This window comes from Phaethon aethereus (genome assembly GCF_964289735.1).
Source record: "Phaethon aethereus genome assembly, chromosome: 1".
NCBI classification, from domain to species: domain Eukaryota; kingdom Metazoa; phylum Chordata; class Aves; order Phaethontiformes; family Phaethontidae; genus Phaethon; species Phaethon aethereus.
In genome coordinates, this window is record NC_138575.1 from 134,131,458 (window position 1) to 134,148,636 (window position 17,179).

Here is a 17,179-nt window from a genome sequence, read left to right on the forward strand (position 1 = left end):
GTTAAATGTCCTTTGCAGCAGCTCGGGTGTATGACTGTTCTGGTTACTGGGCTCCTCTTTGTTCCCCCATTAGCCCCAACACCATCACCAGGCGTTTAGAGCTCTCAGGGAGGACAGAGGAAAAAGCAGCAGTCAGTTGCAAGTTGCCTCACCCCCTTTCATGCTTATGCTAAGTCCTGATGATGAATTGTGGACTGAAAATGAATACTGCAGCACTCTCCCAGCTTTTTTGCACAAGCAATGTTAAGCTGGATAATGGCTGTTACTTTCTCAGTCCTATAGTCAGTCTAAAGCTCTTATTCTTTCTTCAAAGCAGAGAGATGTACAAAAGCACGGGAGAGACAATTTTGGTTATCACAGCAAACCCTGCTAAAGCTGGATGGAGAATAGTTTTCCATTCTGTGAAACCTTTCTAAGGATTTCTGAGTTGGTTCCTTTCCTTTATCATGATGACACCAAAATCTTTATGACAAGGGAGGAGAAGGTACAGGGTCCTTCCATATGCCATCTCCCAAAAAACAAGCAAGTGATCCGCAACAATAAAATCAGTAATTCCATCAACAATTGAGAAGCAATATGCAGGGGGGGAGCTGGGGAATCCAGGTTCAAAACTTCTGTCTAGGTCCCTTATTCTAGATCAGTCTGTTAAACATTGCTTGTTTTGGAAACAGCATTTTTCTATTCGTTTTCCAAGTAATATTCTACCAGTGGGTCTGTGTTGCATAACCAGAAAACCCCACACCTTTAAAAACATTCTTCTTGAGCTTTACCAATCAGAAAAGTCACAAATGCTTGAGCAAGGCTGAAGTGATGTGTAATACTGTGCATAACATTCTGTCAGTTGCATATATAAGAAGTTATTTTTATGTAGAAGTTAGCGCATGGCTTGATTTCACTAGCATGTTCTGCAAAGTTGTGACTTGACATTTACATTTCCTGATAGTAATACAGCTCTGATTACAATTTTGCAATCTGTACTGACAAGAGCAAGTCCTGTTCAGCAACATCACTGCTGATTGTAGGTATAATGGCAGCTATTACCACTGTTGTTCATGCCTTTGCTTCTTTCCACAATCCATACAAAAAACCATTGGAAAACTAGCCTTCAGAATATATAATTTAAGAAGAACCCTTCCCCATTCCTCCTCACTTCTTTTGTTTTCTTTTTCCCTGTTTTCAGTGATGCCTTTACTTTCCTTTCCACACACCTTTCATCCAGCTTTTCCTATTCACATCTCTTTGCCATGGGTAACTCTTCTTCATTTCATGAGGGTAAGGCTTTTTTTTTTCCATTTCTTTTCTGTCCTGTCTTTGCTTTAGCTGACAATGAATAATAAACAAATACAAAAAGAAGTATTTTGTGGAACACCTAATGTGTATATGGCTTTTACAGATTTGTTTTTAAATTAAAAGTTGAAATTGAGAGTACAGTGTCAGAAAATCTTGCACCATAGCATTGAAACGAGAAATCGTTACAGTTTAGTTTATTGTACCATAAGAAATTTTAGGGACCTAAGTGACATGTACAGTTTGCATGTGCTGTTTGTCAATGCCTGTCCTTACAGACAGATGGTGTCATCGCGAAGTTTAATGCATACATTTCATTGTGATGTCCTTACATGTTACAAAACAAAAATATTTAGCAACATGCTAGGATGGTTCTCTAGTTTGAAAGAGGAAAAAAAAACCACAGCAAAACAAAACATAGGAGTTTGAAGAGCGCTCATGGGCTCTCAGTAGAACGTGCACAGTCATGTCACCCAAGACTTTGTCTCCAGTATTGCTGTGGTTAAATCACAGTAGTTACATCTGTTGTCGTGTCTCATGTACAACAATTGTCCTGGATTGACAGTGGCTTTTTGAGCTTAGTTTAAAATGCTTCCAAAGCAACATAAGCTACACTGAAAGTAAGCCCTGTTCTACCAACAGAAGAGTAGTCCTTATGTAGAATTACATTGATTTCAACAGCTTAAATTCATGCCTTATTGCATAACTTGATTTCTTATTTTAGGTTACGTGTTTCTTTTTAGTTTCACAAAGGATTGTTATATCTGAGGGCCAGTGCAATGATAGAAACATCTAGCCCGTATAATAGCTTACTGGATCAAAAACTAATGCTTCCAGAAAATTACTGAATTATTCCAATTAGTTAATGGTATTGAGTTATTTCTGCAAGTCCAGATTAATCCTAAATCTTTCAACTATACATATATATACACACTTTGGAATCCTGCAATCCTGAAACAAGACTTGTCTATCCAAAACAGGCTTGCTTTGAAATCATCTAACACTTAAAATCACATGGATTTAAGCTAAGTGATTTAAAGAATAAGCCAGAAAGAAATAAAAATAGTACATCTACTGTGGAAACGCTCAGTTAATCCACACAAGAAGCAGTTTCCGTGTTTTGCAAAAAGACTGAGCTGCACAGGCTCTTCCCACACAGAGCCAAGTGGACACAGCTTTCCAGTATTTTTCCTGTCTCTTTTCACATTTTGCATAGTATTTATGAAAGCAGTTAATAATCTTCATCAGTGCTAACGCAAGGCACATATGCCTTCATTGGTTCCTGCTGAAGCATACAGCGTTGGCATGAATGTTCTTAAGAGATTCCCTGAAAACTGGTTAATGTGAGTCCTTTTATCAGCATTTCCTCAGACTTTAATCTTCAGAGTGTTTGCTGGTGGATCATGGAGTACTGGCCAAACCCACATTATTACCTATACTTTTTTTCTGTCCCTCCCCACCAAGCCTGGTACTACATTGCCTGTAGTTAAAAATACCCTAGTTAAAAATATCTAATAAACAAACAAACAAACAAAAAAAATCTTCAGTATATTGTGTTTCCTTGAGTTGTATTTGCAGTTGTTCTAGAGCTGTTACGTGCTCATATTTGTTAGGAGAGGTGCTTGCTGTGCCTCTGACTGGAAGAAAAAGTGATCTAATAAGATTTGGCCCACACTAGGGAAAAAGACGGAGAATCTTTCCAGTAAAAGGTTGTAGAATGGAGTGGGTTTGTCTTTAAATCACAGACTGTGAGACATTATAATTATTTTGCCTGAAGACACAGAGTAAAGGTTGGAAAAAAGAAAATACTGGTAAATATAAGGGTTGGAGGACAAAATGTGACTCATATAATGAAGACTGAAATCGGCCTAAAGCAGTTATTTCTTTTTATGCTGCTGTTCATGCTCTTTTTAATAGAGTGAAGCAAAGGAGCAGAACTACCCAACTGGGTTAAGTTGTAATATTTATGTCAGTGAATCAAAATCACCCATAAACATAGTTGTGAATTGTAAATACTGTAATCAGGGATATGTTAATGGTCCATTACTTAAATTAATTAGGTCTCTTGCCCCTGAAGGTCCAGAAAAAGGCAGCAAACCAGAAATTTAAATCGTTCTCTGTGTCAAGTTGAGATGCCTGAAAACAGCATATCCATTTCTTCTAGCTCAGTTTTCTTGACCTTTCAGTTCTTTCTTGGCATCTTCTGAATCGTTAAAAATAAAATCCTTATGAGGGCACTGGCAAGTGGTTAGCAAAGCTCATTATGGCAGCTTTCTACATTCAGATATTAAAGCAATAGAAGTCAGGATTGAAATGGGAAGAGATAATTGTATACTTTAGGAAAAGTAACTCTCCAGTGACGGTCCTGGGAAGCCCGGCGAGCTAAGCTGTTTCCCTTCAAAGCAAAGAACCATGCGGGCAGGCCTCCCCGGCACATCACTCTTACACTCCTGAACACAGTAACCCTGCAGCCAGGGAGCCCTCCTGCTAAAAGTGCATTACCCAAATCTTAAAAAAGAGTCTGCAATACATTATGGGTGAGATTCTGCTGCCCGGCCCTTGGCTGGGAGCGTGGCTCTATTTCTTGAAGCGTAGGATGCTGTGCAGTGTGGAGGGAGTAGCAGAATCTGGGCACATGAAGTAGTTAAAATAATTGTGGTCTTCTGAAAATTCCCAGTAATACTCGGATTACTGTTTGAGTTGTTTTTTAATTAGTGCTATATACTGAATGGACATTAGTGCAGAAGATTTCATCTGCAGTATCTCTGTCTCATTTAATAGCTTTCAGGATTATTGTATTTAAAGACTTATATACTTATATACCATTTCACAAGCCTATTGTCAATCTTCTAAATGTATTGAAGATGATTATGGAATGAAATCTACCTCTGTGGCTTTTGTGACATTATCTTCTTCAAATGAATTGAATGCCACCTTTGCCTCATTTCTTCCAGCCCTGCTGTATTTCTGTTCTATGAAACCTCGCCGTTAGCATTCTGAATGTGTTGATTCTGATATTATCCGTCACTTTCCATTGCAGTTTTCTCAAGGTGAAATCTCTCTGCTAATTCAAAAAACTATCTGTCTTCATTATGTATAAATGACTTTGCCCAAAGACTAAAAAACCTAAATGTAAGATAAGGGCTAGCCACATTTTGTGCCGAAATAGTAAATGCAGAGGGAAAAAGGTGTAAGGAAGGAAGCATAACCATTTAACATTTTCTTTCTGTTTTTTTCTGGGGGGAGGGAGGGTTTTAAGCTTATTTTCCAGGAAGGTACAAGTCTAATGAGCTGAGAACTTTTTCCTTAAATAATTGTTTTCCTGGATCTGGGCATTTTTTTAAAAACACCGTCATCATGCTTTAAATAACCATGGTTCCAAATGAACATAGCAATGGGGAAAAAGATCCTATTCTTAACTGGCTTGGAAGGATACCAGGGAGTAATTCTTGCACAGCTAATATTTTTCATATTCATTAAATATGTTTGCTCAGTAAGCCAGACATTTTATTGTGTACACTACACTAGTATACTAGAATTACTCTGATGTCTTTCTTCAATCTCATGAATTACTTCATGAATTACCTGCTTGATCAGTGAGACAGTAGTAATGATGAATGCATCTGTTTATTTCTAGAAAAAGTATCAACTATTTTTTAATTAGGGAGTGGCACTGTTAATTGATGGGTGCCCTCTGTGTTCTATGTGTTCAGCAGAACCTTCCTTGCTGTTTGTTATTACTAGACCTAGAGAAAGCTGGACCAGTGCAGAGTTCAGGTCTGTTGGATGCTGGTGCTGCCTTTCTGGCAATTAACATGGCTGTGAATACAGTAGACTGGGCTTTATTTTTCATGGCATTCCATTTGGTCCAGCTCAGGAAGGTTTTTGCCTGAAGACAAAAAGACACATTTTGCTTAGTATGTAAATTTGAACTCCCAATTTCTCATAGCTACAGAAATACAAACTAAAATCAAATCTCTGCATTTAATGACCTCAGTGAGTATAAAACAGTCACACCTTGTCCTGGTTTCAGCCAGAATAGAGTTAATTTCCTTCATAGAAGCTAGTGTGAGGCTATGGTTTAGATTTTCTTCTATGAAGAAAATTAACTCTATCCTGGCTGAAACCAGGACACACCTGTATAACCTTGCTTTCCATCAGCAAAAAATAATCAAATAACCAGTGTGAGAGAATTCATCACTGAATCTACAGTATAGATGACAGTAAGGCAGAGGTCTCTTGAGGGGTTCTGTTCCTCATTTTACTAGTTACCAGTTTACTAGATGGGAGTTTTCCTGAATGAATACCTCATAGGTGATAACCATGGGAGGTGGTGATAGCTTTAGATGCAGAGCAGATTTGGGAGCGAGAACCACATCTAAATAAGGAGAACAAACTGGGGGGGCATAAAGGGCATATGGAAGTACTGGAGATGGATTTACTATTTTAGCATCGTACCAAGTGTTGTCCCTTACACTTAAATAGAATTTCATTTATAGTATCATCTGAATGGCTGTGATTTCACTAGTTTGGCAGCAGATTCTACCTATGGAGCCTTTCCAACCTCTGCTCTGCTCTTTTTTTAAAATTCAGTGCAGGTATAAGCTGCTTTAGTTTATTTTTCTAGCTATCAGAAATGCATTCAGAAGTTGAAAAAATGGAGGGTTCCCAGTATTTCTTGATAATAGAAGCTTTGCACAGAAATGTTCATATTTCATGGTAGTCATAAAATGCGTGGAGTCAATTTTATCTGCAAGTGCTCATGGGTCTCAAGGACACTAATTCATGCACTCTCCATTTATCAATACGTTTCATAGTTTAAACATGAATATTTGATTATTCTGATCAAACATAGAATTCTAGGTAATTATTAGTTTATTTAAGCCAAAGAAACACATTGAATTAATGCCTTGACTGTTTTATTCATTGACTGTTTTCTGTATTAGTGTAGATACACATCTTTTGTAAGAACAGAGGAAGGGACAGCAGCGCTTACCATCGAAGCGGCAACATAGAGAGAGGGAAGTCACGCACTGGAGCCTTCCTAGGCAGCAGGATAACTTCAGCCAGCTTGCTGCCCCCCAAAGCAGCAGTCTGCTCTTCCTCTCAGTTTTAGCAGCTTGTATCAGTCCTCTGGTACTGATACTGATCCTGCCTTCAGCACGGGTATTTGTGTGGCTGGGCACATGCTGTTGGAAAAAGAGCTGGATTAAAACTAGCTCAGGAAAAGAAAAAGTAGAAACAGTTAGGTGGGAAAGAGTGGCTGGGACAAATGGAAGGATTGCTTCAGCCTCCATTTGTACTCATGTATGTGAGTGTCACATGTCTATAGGCGAGTGTATGTTTTTGATGGCAATATACTCTTGCTGTGCAACTTAACAAAATAACACAGTGGTGAAAACTAAGACAATGTATTACATCACTGATCGGCTGAGTGATCTTAAGCAAGTCGTTTAGCTATCTCGCGCGTCAGCTTCAAACTGGATATTACTGGAAACCAGCTCTTACATTTGCCTTTTTTTTCCCCCCAGGTAATACATTTTTACTTCCGTTTCTCCTCTCCTGAAACCCTGGAGTTCTGTAGGACTCCAGATAGGTTTTGTGCACTCTGCTAATGTTAGCTCGTTTTTCCTTTAAAAGCACTGTAGCCTCACCTGGTATGTCGGGTACAAATGAGGCTTCAGATTGCCTAATTCCCATTGACAGACTGGGTGACCTACCTTTGCACAAGGGTTGCAACAGTCAATAAAAAAGCAGTGAGAGAAATACCTGGTAGAGGACAGTGGGGTCACTGGTTATATATAGGAAGAGTTGCACCAAAAATAGAGTAGTATTTGGAGATGAATAACCTTAGACTATTTCAGGGCTATTGAAAGAGGTCTGGGGTTTTTTTCTTCTTGTTTTATCTCCCAGAGATGGAAGAATTTTGCTGAATAAGGAATGTCTGATCCCATTTACTTCCTAGCTGCCAAACTATGAGTACTTGGAATCAGTTTAAGTGTCCTTCAGTGCATATAGTTTGTTGCACAGGCCCATTAACTAATTTGTTTTTCCATTGTGTAATTTTGTACAATGGTTGCAATATGGCAACGAAGCTCGATCTTCAGAAATTCATTGTTCTGTAACAGTTCTGAAAATTAAGTGCCTAGTATATATAACTATTAACTTAAAAGCTATTCCTTCCTACGTGTGCAATGAAAAATAGTCTCCGAAGAATGAATATCACTCCAGTATTTTATTCACGTCTGAAAGTAATTTTACAGAATTTTGATTTATCCTGTCTAAAGTACCTCTTGTATGTTTTCTGACTCTTTTCTGCTTAACATATGCAATAGGGCGTTTTAAAATGGAGGTGAGTGAAACTGATATAATCCATAAAAATAGATGAACGGTGTTAAGCCATTTGATTGGCATGTAATCACGAGCTGCGATATTCCTTCAGCCTTCACATCGTTCTTTCACATAAACACGCTAGCACATGGCTAGCACTTCCCCAGTGCATTTCACTAACCGTGAAGACAGTCGAGACTCCATTTGAGCAGATCTGTTTTTCCTGGGCTCTGTACAGCTTCAGGAGCCTGTTGGAGTTTTTACTTACCATAACCTCTGGACTACAGGAGATATTCCTCTCACCTGTAGCTACTGGAAACTGTGCTGCCTCCAGCTGCAGGTGTCCAGGAACCTGCAGATCATTTCCGTCTCAAGCATTCTCATTCTGTCCTCCCTGCAGCAATTGCTGCAGGTGCAGAGCTGACAGCACATTTTTTGAGAGAAGCTGTGCAGTCTTATGTCTCCAAATATTCAGGAAAAAAAACTTACTAACCCCTTTAATAGCAAGATGGAAATTTTGAAACTGTTTATTCCATGCCATAGGACCTGTCTTGTCATTTAGCTTTCACTACATGGAAAACAAAGCCAAAAAGCTCCTCTCCACATTCCCCCTCTGCTCTCTTGTGTTTGAGATGGAAAGGTAATTGTGCTTGGCAAGGGTGACTGGATTACAGCTGCCTTTGACTTCCAGGTTTTTTTAGTGCCATCATGGTGCCTAAATGTGTGCAGAACACTGTGACACAATGGGGAAAATGGGATTTGATTTCTTTGGAATTAGAAAAAAAATGTGGTTCTTTCCCTTTGAGGACAATTTCCAGAAAACCAAATTAATTTTATCTTATTTTTAAGACTTGGAAGGTTTTGACTCTGTAATACCAATTGCTGAGAAGCTTAATCATCCAACTACATCCAGACCAAAAGCTACTGGCAGGCGACCACCCTCCCAGTCTCTCACATCTGTAAGTTAATTTTCCTTTTCTTTTAAAAATATTTTTTTCCAGTTTTTTTTCCATCCTTCTATTTGTGTTCCCTGGTGTTTTTAGTACGCTTACACAGCCGTTCTTTCACACGTACAGTTAGGCAAAGGGATGCAGCTCAGGAAAATTAGTGTCAAAAAGCTGCCAGTGTTTTGAATACTGATGTTCCCTCCTTACAAGATTTGTACCCCCTTATTTGGGTGCTGCCAAGTATTCCTTGCCAACCATGACTGAGGCCAGAAAAATCCTTTATAAAAATCTTCAGAATAAACTAGTTTGTGCTAAGTATTAAAGGATTTTGAAAGTGTTACCCAAAAGAAGCATTTCCCTTGGTGTCTTTAGGACATTTATCAGATTTTGAGGACAAACAAACTGTTTCAGCCTTCAACAACTCTCCTTGAGCCATCATGTGTTTATTCTCATTAAGCTCACAATTGTAGATATAAGGGTGATTTAAATTTCACTCTCTAATATGTGTCTTTAGACAACTTGGTCTTATAAACCATACTTTGGAAACCACTGCTTAGTTTTTCAGTGCCTTTTTCTTTGGGGTTTGGGATTTGTTCATTTCCATGCTTTTCTGCATTCCGGAACACCAGAATGAGAGTAACTACTGGTGGTTACCTGTGTTCATGTTGCTGAAGAAAGACGAAGTGGAGGGAAGCAAAAATGATTATTGTGAAACTAATAGAAAACAAAAAAGAAAGCTTTCAAAATTCATTATGTACATAAATACAGAAACATAAAAGATGAGTTCAAAGTTCTTTCTTCCCCTGTCAAATCCATGGGGAAAGGAGCAAGGGGTGGAAAGAACCTTCCCTGTTTGCACCTTCACAAAGAGGCTGTGCACAAGGCAGCCCTGCTGTGCCAGTAGTGTGTGCGGGCAGCAGCATGGATCCTCTGAAGAGCAGCAAAGTGGGACCTGCACTGAGCAAAGCCATGGCAGAGCGGCCCAGGCGGCAGAGCTGGCATCCCCCCCAGCATGGTGCGCGGTGTCCTAGGCAAGTAAGGTACAGTTCTTCTCACGGACAGGAAGGTGCTTTCATCCTAGGATATAATGCAATGCAAAGATGTAAGCTAATGTTGAATTCAACTCTTAAGTATATCTCATTTCATAAATGCTTTGAAAGCATTTTAGCCTTGAAGCAAGATGTAAAAAAGGGGGGGTGAGGGAGAGTCCTGATTTTAAGTATTGTTACTTTGAAAATTATAACTAAAAAAGTCATCACATAAATGCTTTTCTTCTTCCTTTGTTAAATTCTTGTACAATGAAAATACCTGCATTTTTTTTCCTCTCTTGGGGGTTGTTTTTGTTTGTCTACATAGTCATCCCTTTCAAGCCCCGATTTCTTTGACTCTCCAAGTCCTGAAGAAGAGAAGGAGGAACATGTTTCCATTACCCACAAAACTGTTGAAGCGTCAAGGAAATCAAGAACTGTTACAATATCACAAGTAAGTTAATTGGAATATCTCTGCTTAACCTTATCACATGCACCTTCATTTTTTAAAACAGTATTCAAATATTTATTTTTAAAATATAATTCAACAGTCACCTGGTAACTGGTGAAAAGAAGCTTAAAATTGTAAGGGTTACTAAAGATTGTTCTGTGTTTGAAATGCAAGTCTAAAGTGAATTGCACAGTTAAAATGTCTCCATAGCCACACTGTGAAAAAATCCTTCTAGTGTAAATATATTTCACGGAATCAGAGAAGCTAGGGAAATAAATTTTAGAAACAAAGGCCGCTACTTGCAGCTGTAAATTAAGTTTATGTTAGAAGAGTCTGTGAGCAGAGAAAATACAACTCTCTGACCCACTCCAATAGTATGTGAATTTAAATTTTCAAGTATAATCACTTTTTATACTGGTATAATTGTATTCATTTGATAGGCATTGTGCCATTCTTACTGTATATTGATAGAAAACTATAGGATAATTGAATATTACAGCAGGAGTATGTAGATCAGGCTTTAGAGCTTGAAGCTGTTTTTTAGTACATAAGGATAATATGTACTAAGGAAAATAATAATAATGCAAATATTACATTCTAATAGTGTAACAGAAGTATTTGAAAGATTAAGTCATGCACTTCTGTGATGAAGTTAGAAGGATAATGTTTTGCTATATAGCTCCCTCTTCTGGGAGCACTTGCATTAAGGAATGCTCTTGGGCCAACATTTGTGAATTACATGCTGGTATGCCAAGGATGTAGATGTTCTTCCTGTAAAACAAGATGACTGCTATCAGAAAGTAGCTGCCTCAGGCTTTAATGTTGATAGCCAGTTAAGCTCTGGAATAAGGTGTTCAGTGTGGATGTTGTGCCTTGCTCACTTGCTCCAGGTTTGAACTCAGCCTGACATCTCTTTTTCAGTCCAAAGGAAACTTGCATATACTGGTATAAAGATTAGTATCCATGAGAGATCCTATTATGAGCACACATTACTCACACATGCACACATATATATTTAAATTTTTTAAAGAATATTATTAAGGTCATGCAGTCAAGCATTCAAGCCACTGGTGTGATTCAGCTTTCTTGTGATTGTAACACTGTTTTTATTTCTATGGTCACACTGCTTTTTCTGCAGAACACCTTTTTTATGGGGTGCTTGCCCAAGACAGGTTCTGTGCTCGATCACACTCATGTAGTGGGGAAGACTGTTTTTTGCAGAACTCTGTGGATCCTGCTCTTCTGGCCACTAACTTCTCTCAGTTACTTTGTCCAGCTAATGCCACTGCCCCAGTCCCCAAGTCCTCACAATGTCTCCTTCCATTTCCATACCATTTTTTTTTCAATATCTTACCCTATTTGCCATTCAACTGCAGTATCTCTTTTCCAAAGATAGAATTGGAGTGTTCCCTAGTGCTTTTTCTTACTCTTGGGCAAATCAGATTTTCAGATACTCCTGATAGCTGTCATATAATGCACACATTAGCACTGCCAAACAACAGTGTGATAAATAATTAAGACTCACCTGACTTGCCATTGTGAGAACTGTACTTGTACACTGTTCTGTGTATGCAATGAAGTAAAAGGCCATATATGGTATGTGGACTTCAGATTTTCTATACCTTGTCTAATAAGTAGAGCACTGGATTGCAATTCAAGAAGCATGGGAGCCTTCTGAGCTAGCCACTTGGTTCCAGGGTAATAGGTTAAAGCTGCGTTTTTCTGTTGAGTTCCTGGAGGAATAAAGAGCCATTGGTAGTTACAGGGATTCACAGAAGCTTCCGTTTACAGAGGACAGTACAGAACATTTATTTCTTATTATTATTTTATCATTTTGAAGCCATGGGATTTTGGTTTTGTTTTTCTTTTTATATCATACCAACAAGCAAGCTTAAGGAATATTTTGCTGTTTTCATAATGCTAAAGGAAACATGTAACACAATTACTAATTTTTAAAAAACGATGAGTGTTGAAGATTTCTTCAATGGTTAGTTGGCAATGGTAAATTTAATCTGCAAAAAAATACAACTTGTATTCTTGGCCATGCTGTTTTGTGGTCCGTGGGAGATGTCCATGGATCATGGACATGGATGTCCATAGGTATGTTCTCACAGACTTCTGAGAGAAACACTGAGCACGTGTCCCTGGTTCCTTTCATTGCTAGGTCTGAGGTCTTGGAAACACTGCTGACTGGTTGTAGCAACTGTGGAAAGTCTTACTGAAGCTGTCTGAACTTCTGCATCCCAACTAGACACCCTCTGATGTACATGTACAAGGATAATGACTACTTGTTATGTTTATCAGGCTTTTGCCAAAACTGCCCGTGTTTGACTATGGGCTTTCAACATTACTGAAGAGAAGCAAAATACTTAATATTTGTTAGAGGTCTGATTTTGATAAAGCTTTCTCCAGAAATTAAATGCTATTCTTTTTGTTGCAGGTGTCTGATAATAAAAATTCCTTGCCTCCAAAACCAGGAGGTTTGGCTAGTGGCAGTAGTGTACAACCACCACTATCCCCTTCACCGTCACCTGGATTTCACTCAATTGCTATGGGAACAACAGGCCACAGGTCAAATTCCCCATCCCTGTTCGGTACTGAAGGAAAGCCAAAGACTGAGCACTTGAGCCAAGGTCAGACTGCCCTGGAGGAGTTGAGAACACAAATTAAGGAGCTAAGAACCATCATTGAAACCATGAAAGACCAGCAAAAGTACGTGCTGCAAATCACAACTGTAGGTGGAACGCATCCATTCATGCATGGTGGTGGCAGTTTCTTCTTGAGCTTGCCTTCATGTATGTTACTCTGCACGGTTTGCCTTTGTGTTTGTGAGTGATTTTCATCTGCCAGAACACATTCAGGAGTGAGAACCTCAGGAAAACAGACTGGCACTATCAATCTGTAACAGCTCTTTTTTTCTGTGTTATGACATAAGCAGATGTTTATAGGGTGTTGAAAAAGTTAAGTTACAAGCTATAAGCAGTGAATAAGGTTCTCATGTTGTTTTATTTGCCAATAACTGTTTGGGAACTCATGTGCATTGATCTTAATAAGGCGTGCATTTGTTCTAGTTGTAGTACAAATCACTACAAGTTCCTAAAATTATTAAATCAGTTTGTTGTTTGACTGTTAGCACATTTTCCCAGGAAGCTTGTATTACAAAAGAAGTAACTGAATTGTGATTAGGATGTTTGAAGACCTTTGTGTTTATGGCCCTGAATCTTACTATCTTAGTGTTGGGCATTTTTATTTTCTCTAAGCTGATCATTTCTTAGGAGAAACTGTGGCTGCCATGTAGGTTTTGCTATTCCTGAGAATATTTAATGTTTTGGAAGCTAAACTTTCACTTACGTCGTCAGTTGTGTGTAGCCCCAGGCAGGAAAAAGGGAAAGCAGTGTGCAGAGACTGTGGTGGAACAGAGGTGTGTAGGGAGTTTGGGAGAAGATGCAGGAGGGCATGGTTCAAGCTGGTTCTAGCCAGCGAGCCCCACGGCTTTGCCTCTTAGGCTGATCCCTGCCCCTCTGGTCTCCCCAGCCCTTCTTGCAAGGGCTGCTTCCGCCTACTGGTTTGTGTCTTAAGGCGAGATCACTCAGTGGGAACATGAGAAGCTGTCTGCTCCTTATAGCTATGTTCCCCTTCCCAACAAAGAATCATAGAATAGTTTGGGCTGGAAGGGACCTGTAAAGGCCATCTAGTCCAACCCCACTGCAAGAGCAGGGACATCTTCTGCTAGATCAGGTTGCTCAGAGCCCCGTCTAACCTGACCTTGAAGGTTTCCAGGGATGGGGCATCTACCACCTCTCCAGGCAACCTGTGCCAGTCTTTCACCACCCTCATTGTCAAAAATTTCTTCCTTAATCTAGGTGAAATCTGCCCTCTTTTAGTTTACAACCATTACCTCTTATCCCGTCACAACAGGCCCTGCTAAAAAGTCTCTCCTCATCTTTCGTATAAGCCCCCTTTAAGTACTGGAAGGCTGCAACAAAGAAGGATGACAGCAAATCCACATTTGGGATCATTAAGTCTTACAAATGAAATTGAAGATTACATTGTATTGCTGGCACAACCAGCTTTTAAGGGGCTTAAGTATGTGACAGCGTGGGCAGGATTGCTGTTACCAGCTCCTGTAACCCACCAACAGCCAAGCCATCCACATTCTGTATGGGAAAAAAGGCAACTGGGTGCTGACACAGTGTTGATACAACTAGTCCAGAGCAAAGCCTGTGGATGCAAGGCTGTTAGGAGGAAGTATTATTATTATTCATTAGCCATTCAGAGTGGGGAGGGTACTGTCCTTTTATAGAGAGTCTTACTTCTCTGTAATATAGCATATAGTATACAAAAATGTACTTAATTAGCTGTTCAGAGAAAAAAAGCTGACTAGTGAAGCAGGGAAAATATATCTCCAAGAAGTGATCTTTTGTATTTTACTAGTTTAATCATTTCCATTCCAAGCTTTTTTTTGCATTCTTTTAACAGAAAAGAGATTAAACAATTGCTGTCTGAGTTGGATGAAGAAAAGAAGATCCGTCTACGACTGCAGGTACTTAAATTATTTATAATGTTATGGAATTAGCGCAGTTTGATTTAGCCTCACGTATGGGACATAAGACTCTGCTAAGATACTTAGATTCCAGTAACATTTCTGAAAGGGATATACCTGTTCCCTTCACACCTGTTGCCAGTCTGTGTCATATATATTGCAATACTGGCTTCTTATTGAAAAGCTTGATAATTATCTAAAACTTTATCAGCACAAGTAGACAAATTAAAAAAAAAAAACACAATATAGGATTCAAACTATGGTATTTCTTAGTCTCAGTTTTAATGGTTTGATTTTGTCACAAATGAAATCATGCTTTTTTTCAATTTTTTGCTCCTTCCAAAGCTTTATATTTTGTAGTAGGCTTTTCTTAGTGTTGATATGCTTGGAATATTATTTCATATAGCAAGATTTTTGCAAGATTCTATGCTAACTACATTTTTATGTCTGCTTGACAGACTGTGATCAGGTTGTCTTTACAAAAGCATCCTAAACAATATAAAAGAAGGTGCTCTGATTAAGAGCCCTGTTACTGCTACCATAGTTTGTAGAGTACCTTAGCTCTTAGATGTTGTCATTTGCCAGGTAGCATGCTGCCCTACTTGTGTGAGAGTCCTGGAGCTGGACCTTTGTTAGAATCATTGACTGTGCTGCTTTGATATGGAATGACATTGAAACGGCTTTTCTGGGTTTTGGGGAGTGATTTGGACAATGCCCTTAATGACAGACTTTAACTTGGTCAGCCCTGAACCGGTCAGGCAGTTGGACTGGATATCTTTGTAGGTCCCTTCCAGCTGAAATAATCTATTCCATTCTATTCCATTCTATTCTGTTCTGTTCTATTCTATTCTAATTCTATTCTATTCTATGTACTTGATAAGTGGTTTAGTATTGATTGTATTTTATATTTTTATGGTATAGGTCAACTGTACTTATTCTTTGTACTAGGGATAGAAAATTGAATGGTAATTTCACTGGACTGTTTCATTGGGAACATGGCAAAGGGTGGCAGAACTGGAGACCATCAATGTCTGTGCTCCAGGGCTGCCTAAAGGACTTCATGCGTGCAACCACATAAGAGTGTGTCTTCTAGTAACACACAATTCATGTTCAGCTAAAATTGAAATTTATTCAGATAAAATCAATGAACATTTTTAATAGCTGTCGTTGATTTAGTCTAACAGGCCAGACCATTCAGAGGTCTGGATTTTACCTCCAAGGATGGCTTTACATCTTTATACAGAGACCTGAATTGACAGTTTTAAAATTGTGATCTTACAGCTGAATGCTTTTACTCCAGTTCAAGTGCTGCTTATACTGGTAAATGTTCAGATGCTAGCCAAGGTGGCATTATTAGCTTTACATGAAGATAAGAGTTCAACAAACAAAAGCTGCATTAGTTTAAGAGTGCTCTTACAGTCATAAAGTAGCACAGCGCTCAGTCCATGTATTAAAGAAGACCGACTGCCGTGATGACATGGCACAGTTGACCACTGCGGGTGTGTTTGAATAAGTCTAATACCCCTGCCTCAGGGCTTCCAGCATCTGTCAGAGGGGCCCAAGTGTACAGCTAGGGCTGATGATGGTTTCAGCCATATCCTTTTACCACACGGCTGTACATCTATGAGAGCCCTAAAGGTGCCTGGGCACAGGCTTGATGGGTGTAGAAGGCAACTGCCATCCCTACAGCAAGAACCATCCCTATAGGAAAGAGATGACAGGTTTTGCTCCTCAGCTACCAGTGCTCTTTGTCAGCAGTTCAGTTTACTTGTGCTGGGTGTAGCTGCAGCAGCTGCTGCACGGACACAGTGCTCATTCTGCAAGTAATTTCCTGGCAGCATGTTGCGTGGTTTGTAAAAGTTGTATTTTAGAGAGTTTGAAAGGTCTTCTGGTACATTCAAGGACTATACTTGTCGAGCTCTGAGGGGAGAAGGCTGTGAATGGTCACCTTATACAGCTGAGAAGATCACCTCAATATGTGAAAAATCTGTGGAAATAAGAGTGGTATGAAACCCGTACTCAACACCTGTGGCCAAGATGGAACATGTGCTTTTCAAGCGGCACCACCTGTGCCTCAGTTAGTTAAAGCATCTCATTTCATCACAAATATTTTTTTGTTTGTTTTCAGATGGAAGTTAACGACATAAAGAAAGCTCTTCAATCAAAGTGAATACTTGATAGGTGGAATGTTCCATTATTCTTCATGACTGAGACTCAAATTTATGCCCCAGCCAAAATAACTTTGTGCCAAATGATGTAAGAATTGCCTCAACATCCCTTTATTTGAAGGATTAGCACAGCAGTTTTTGATAGCACAACAAAAATACCAACAGCGAGGACAAAATTTCCACCCGAAGCAGTGCTGTGCAGCACTTGTTGTGACTGAAATTGATCTTCTTGTGCTAAAGGCTCTCTACTTCAAGATCCTAGGTGAAATGAAAACTCAGGCAGTTTAGTCCATAGTGGTACTATTTTGATGATATTTTTCCATAAATAAAGTGTATTTCAGATTATCTGTTTACAAGCTTTATGATTTTGACTTTTGGTTTTTAATTGTCTTTTGTCACGGATTTTAAAACGTTTGTACTGCATA

At 39.1% G+C, this 17,179-nt stretch overlaps 1 protein-coding gene across 1 annotated transcript in view; it reads left to right on the forward strand.

The window, feature by feature from the left end:
• SH3KBP1 (SH3 domain containing kinase binding protein 1) overlaps positions 1–16,756 on the forward strand; it is a gene marked incomplete at its 3' end in the record, with an annotated part of 205,045 nt that extends 188,289 nt beyond the window's left edge. Inside the window, exons 14-18 of the mRNA XM_082011118.1 lie at positions 8,467–8,576; positions 9,921–10,046; positions 12,484–12,755; positions 14,523–14,586; positions 16,715–16,756. Of these exons, the coding sequence (XP_081867244.1) occupies positions 8,467–8,576; positions 9,921–10,046; positions 12,484–12,755; positions 14,523–14,586; positions 16,715–16,756 (614 nt within the window). The remainder of the gene's footprint in view (positions 1–8,466; positions 8,577–9,920; positions 10,047–12,483; positions 12,756–14,522; positions 14,587–16,714) is intronic.
• Positions 16,757–17,179: the final 423 nt, after the last annotated feature.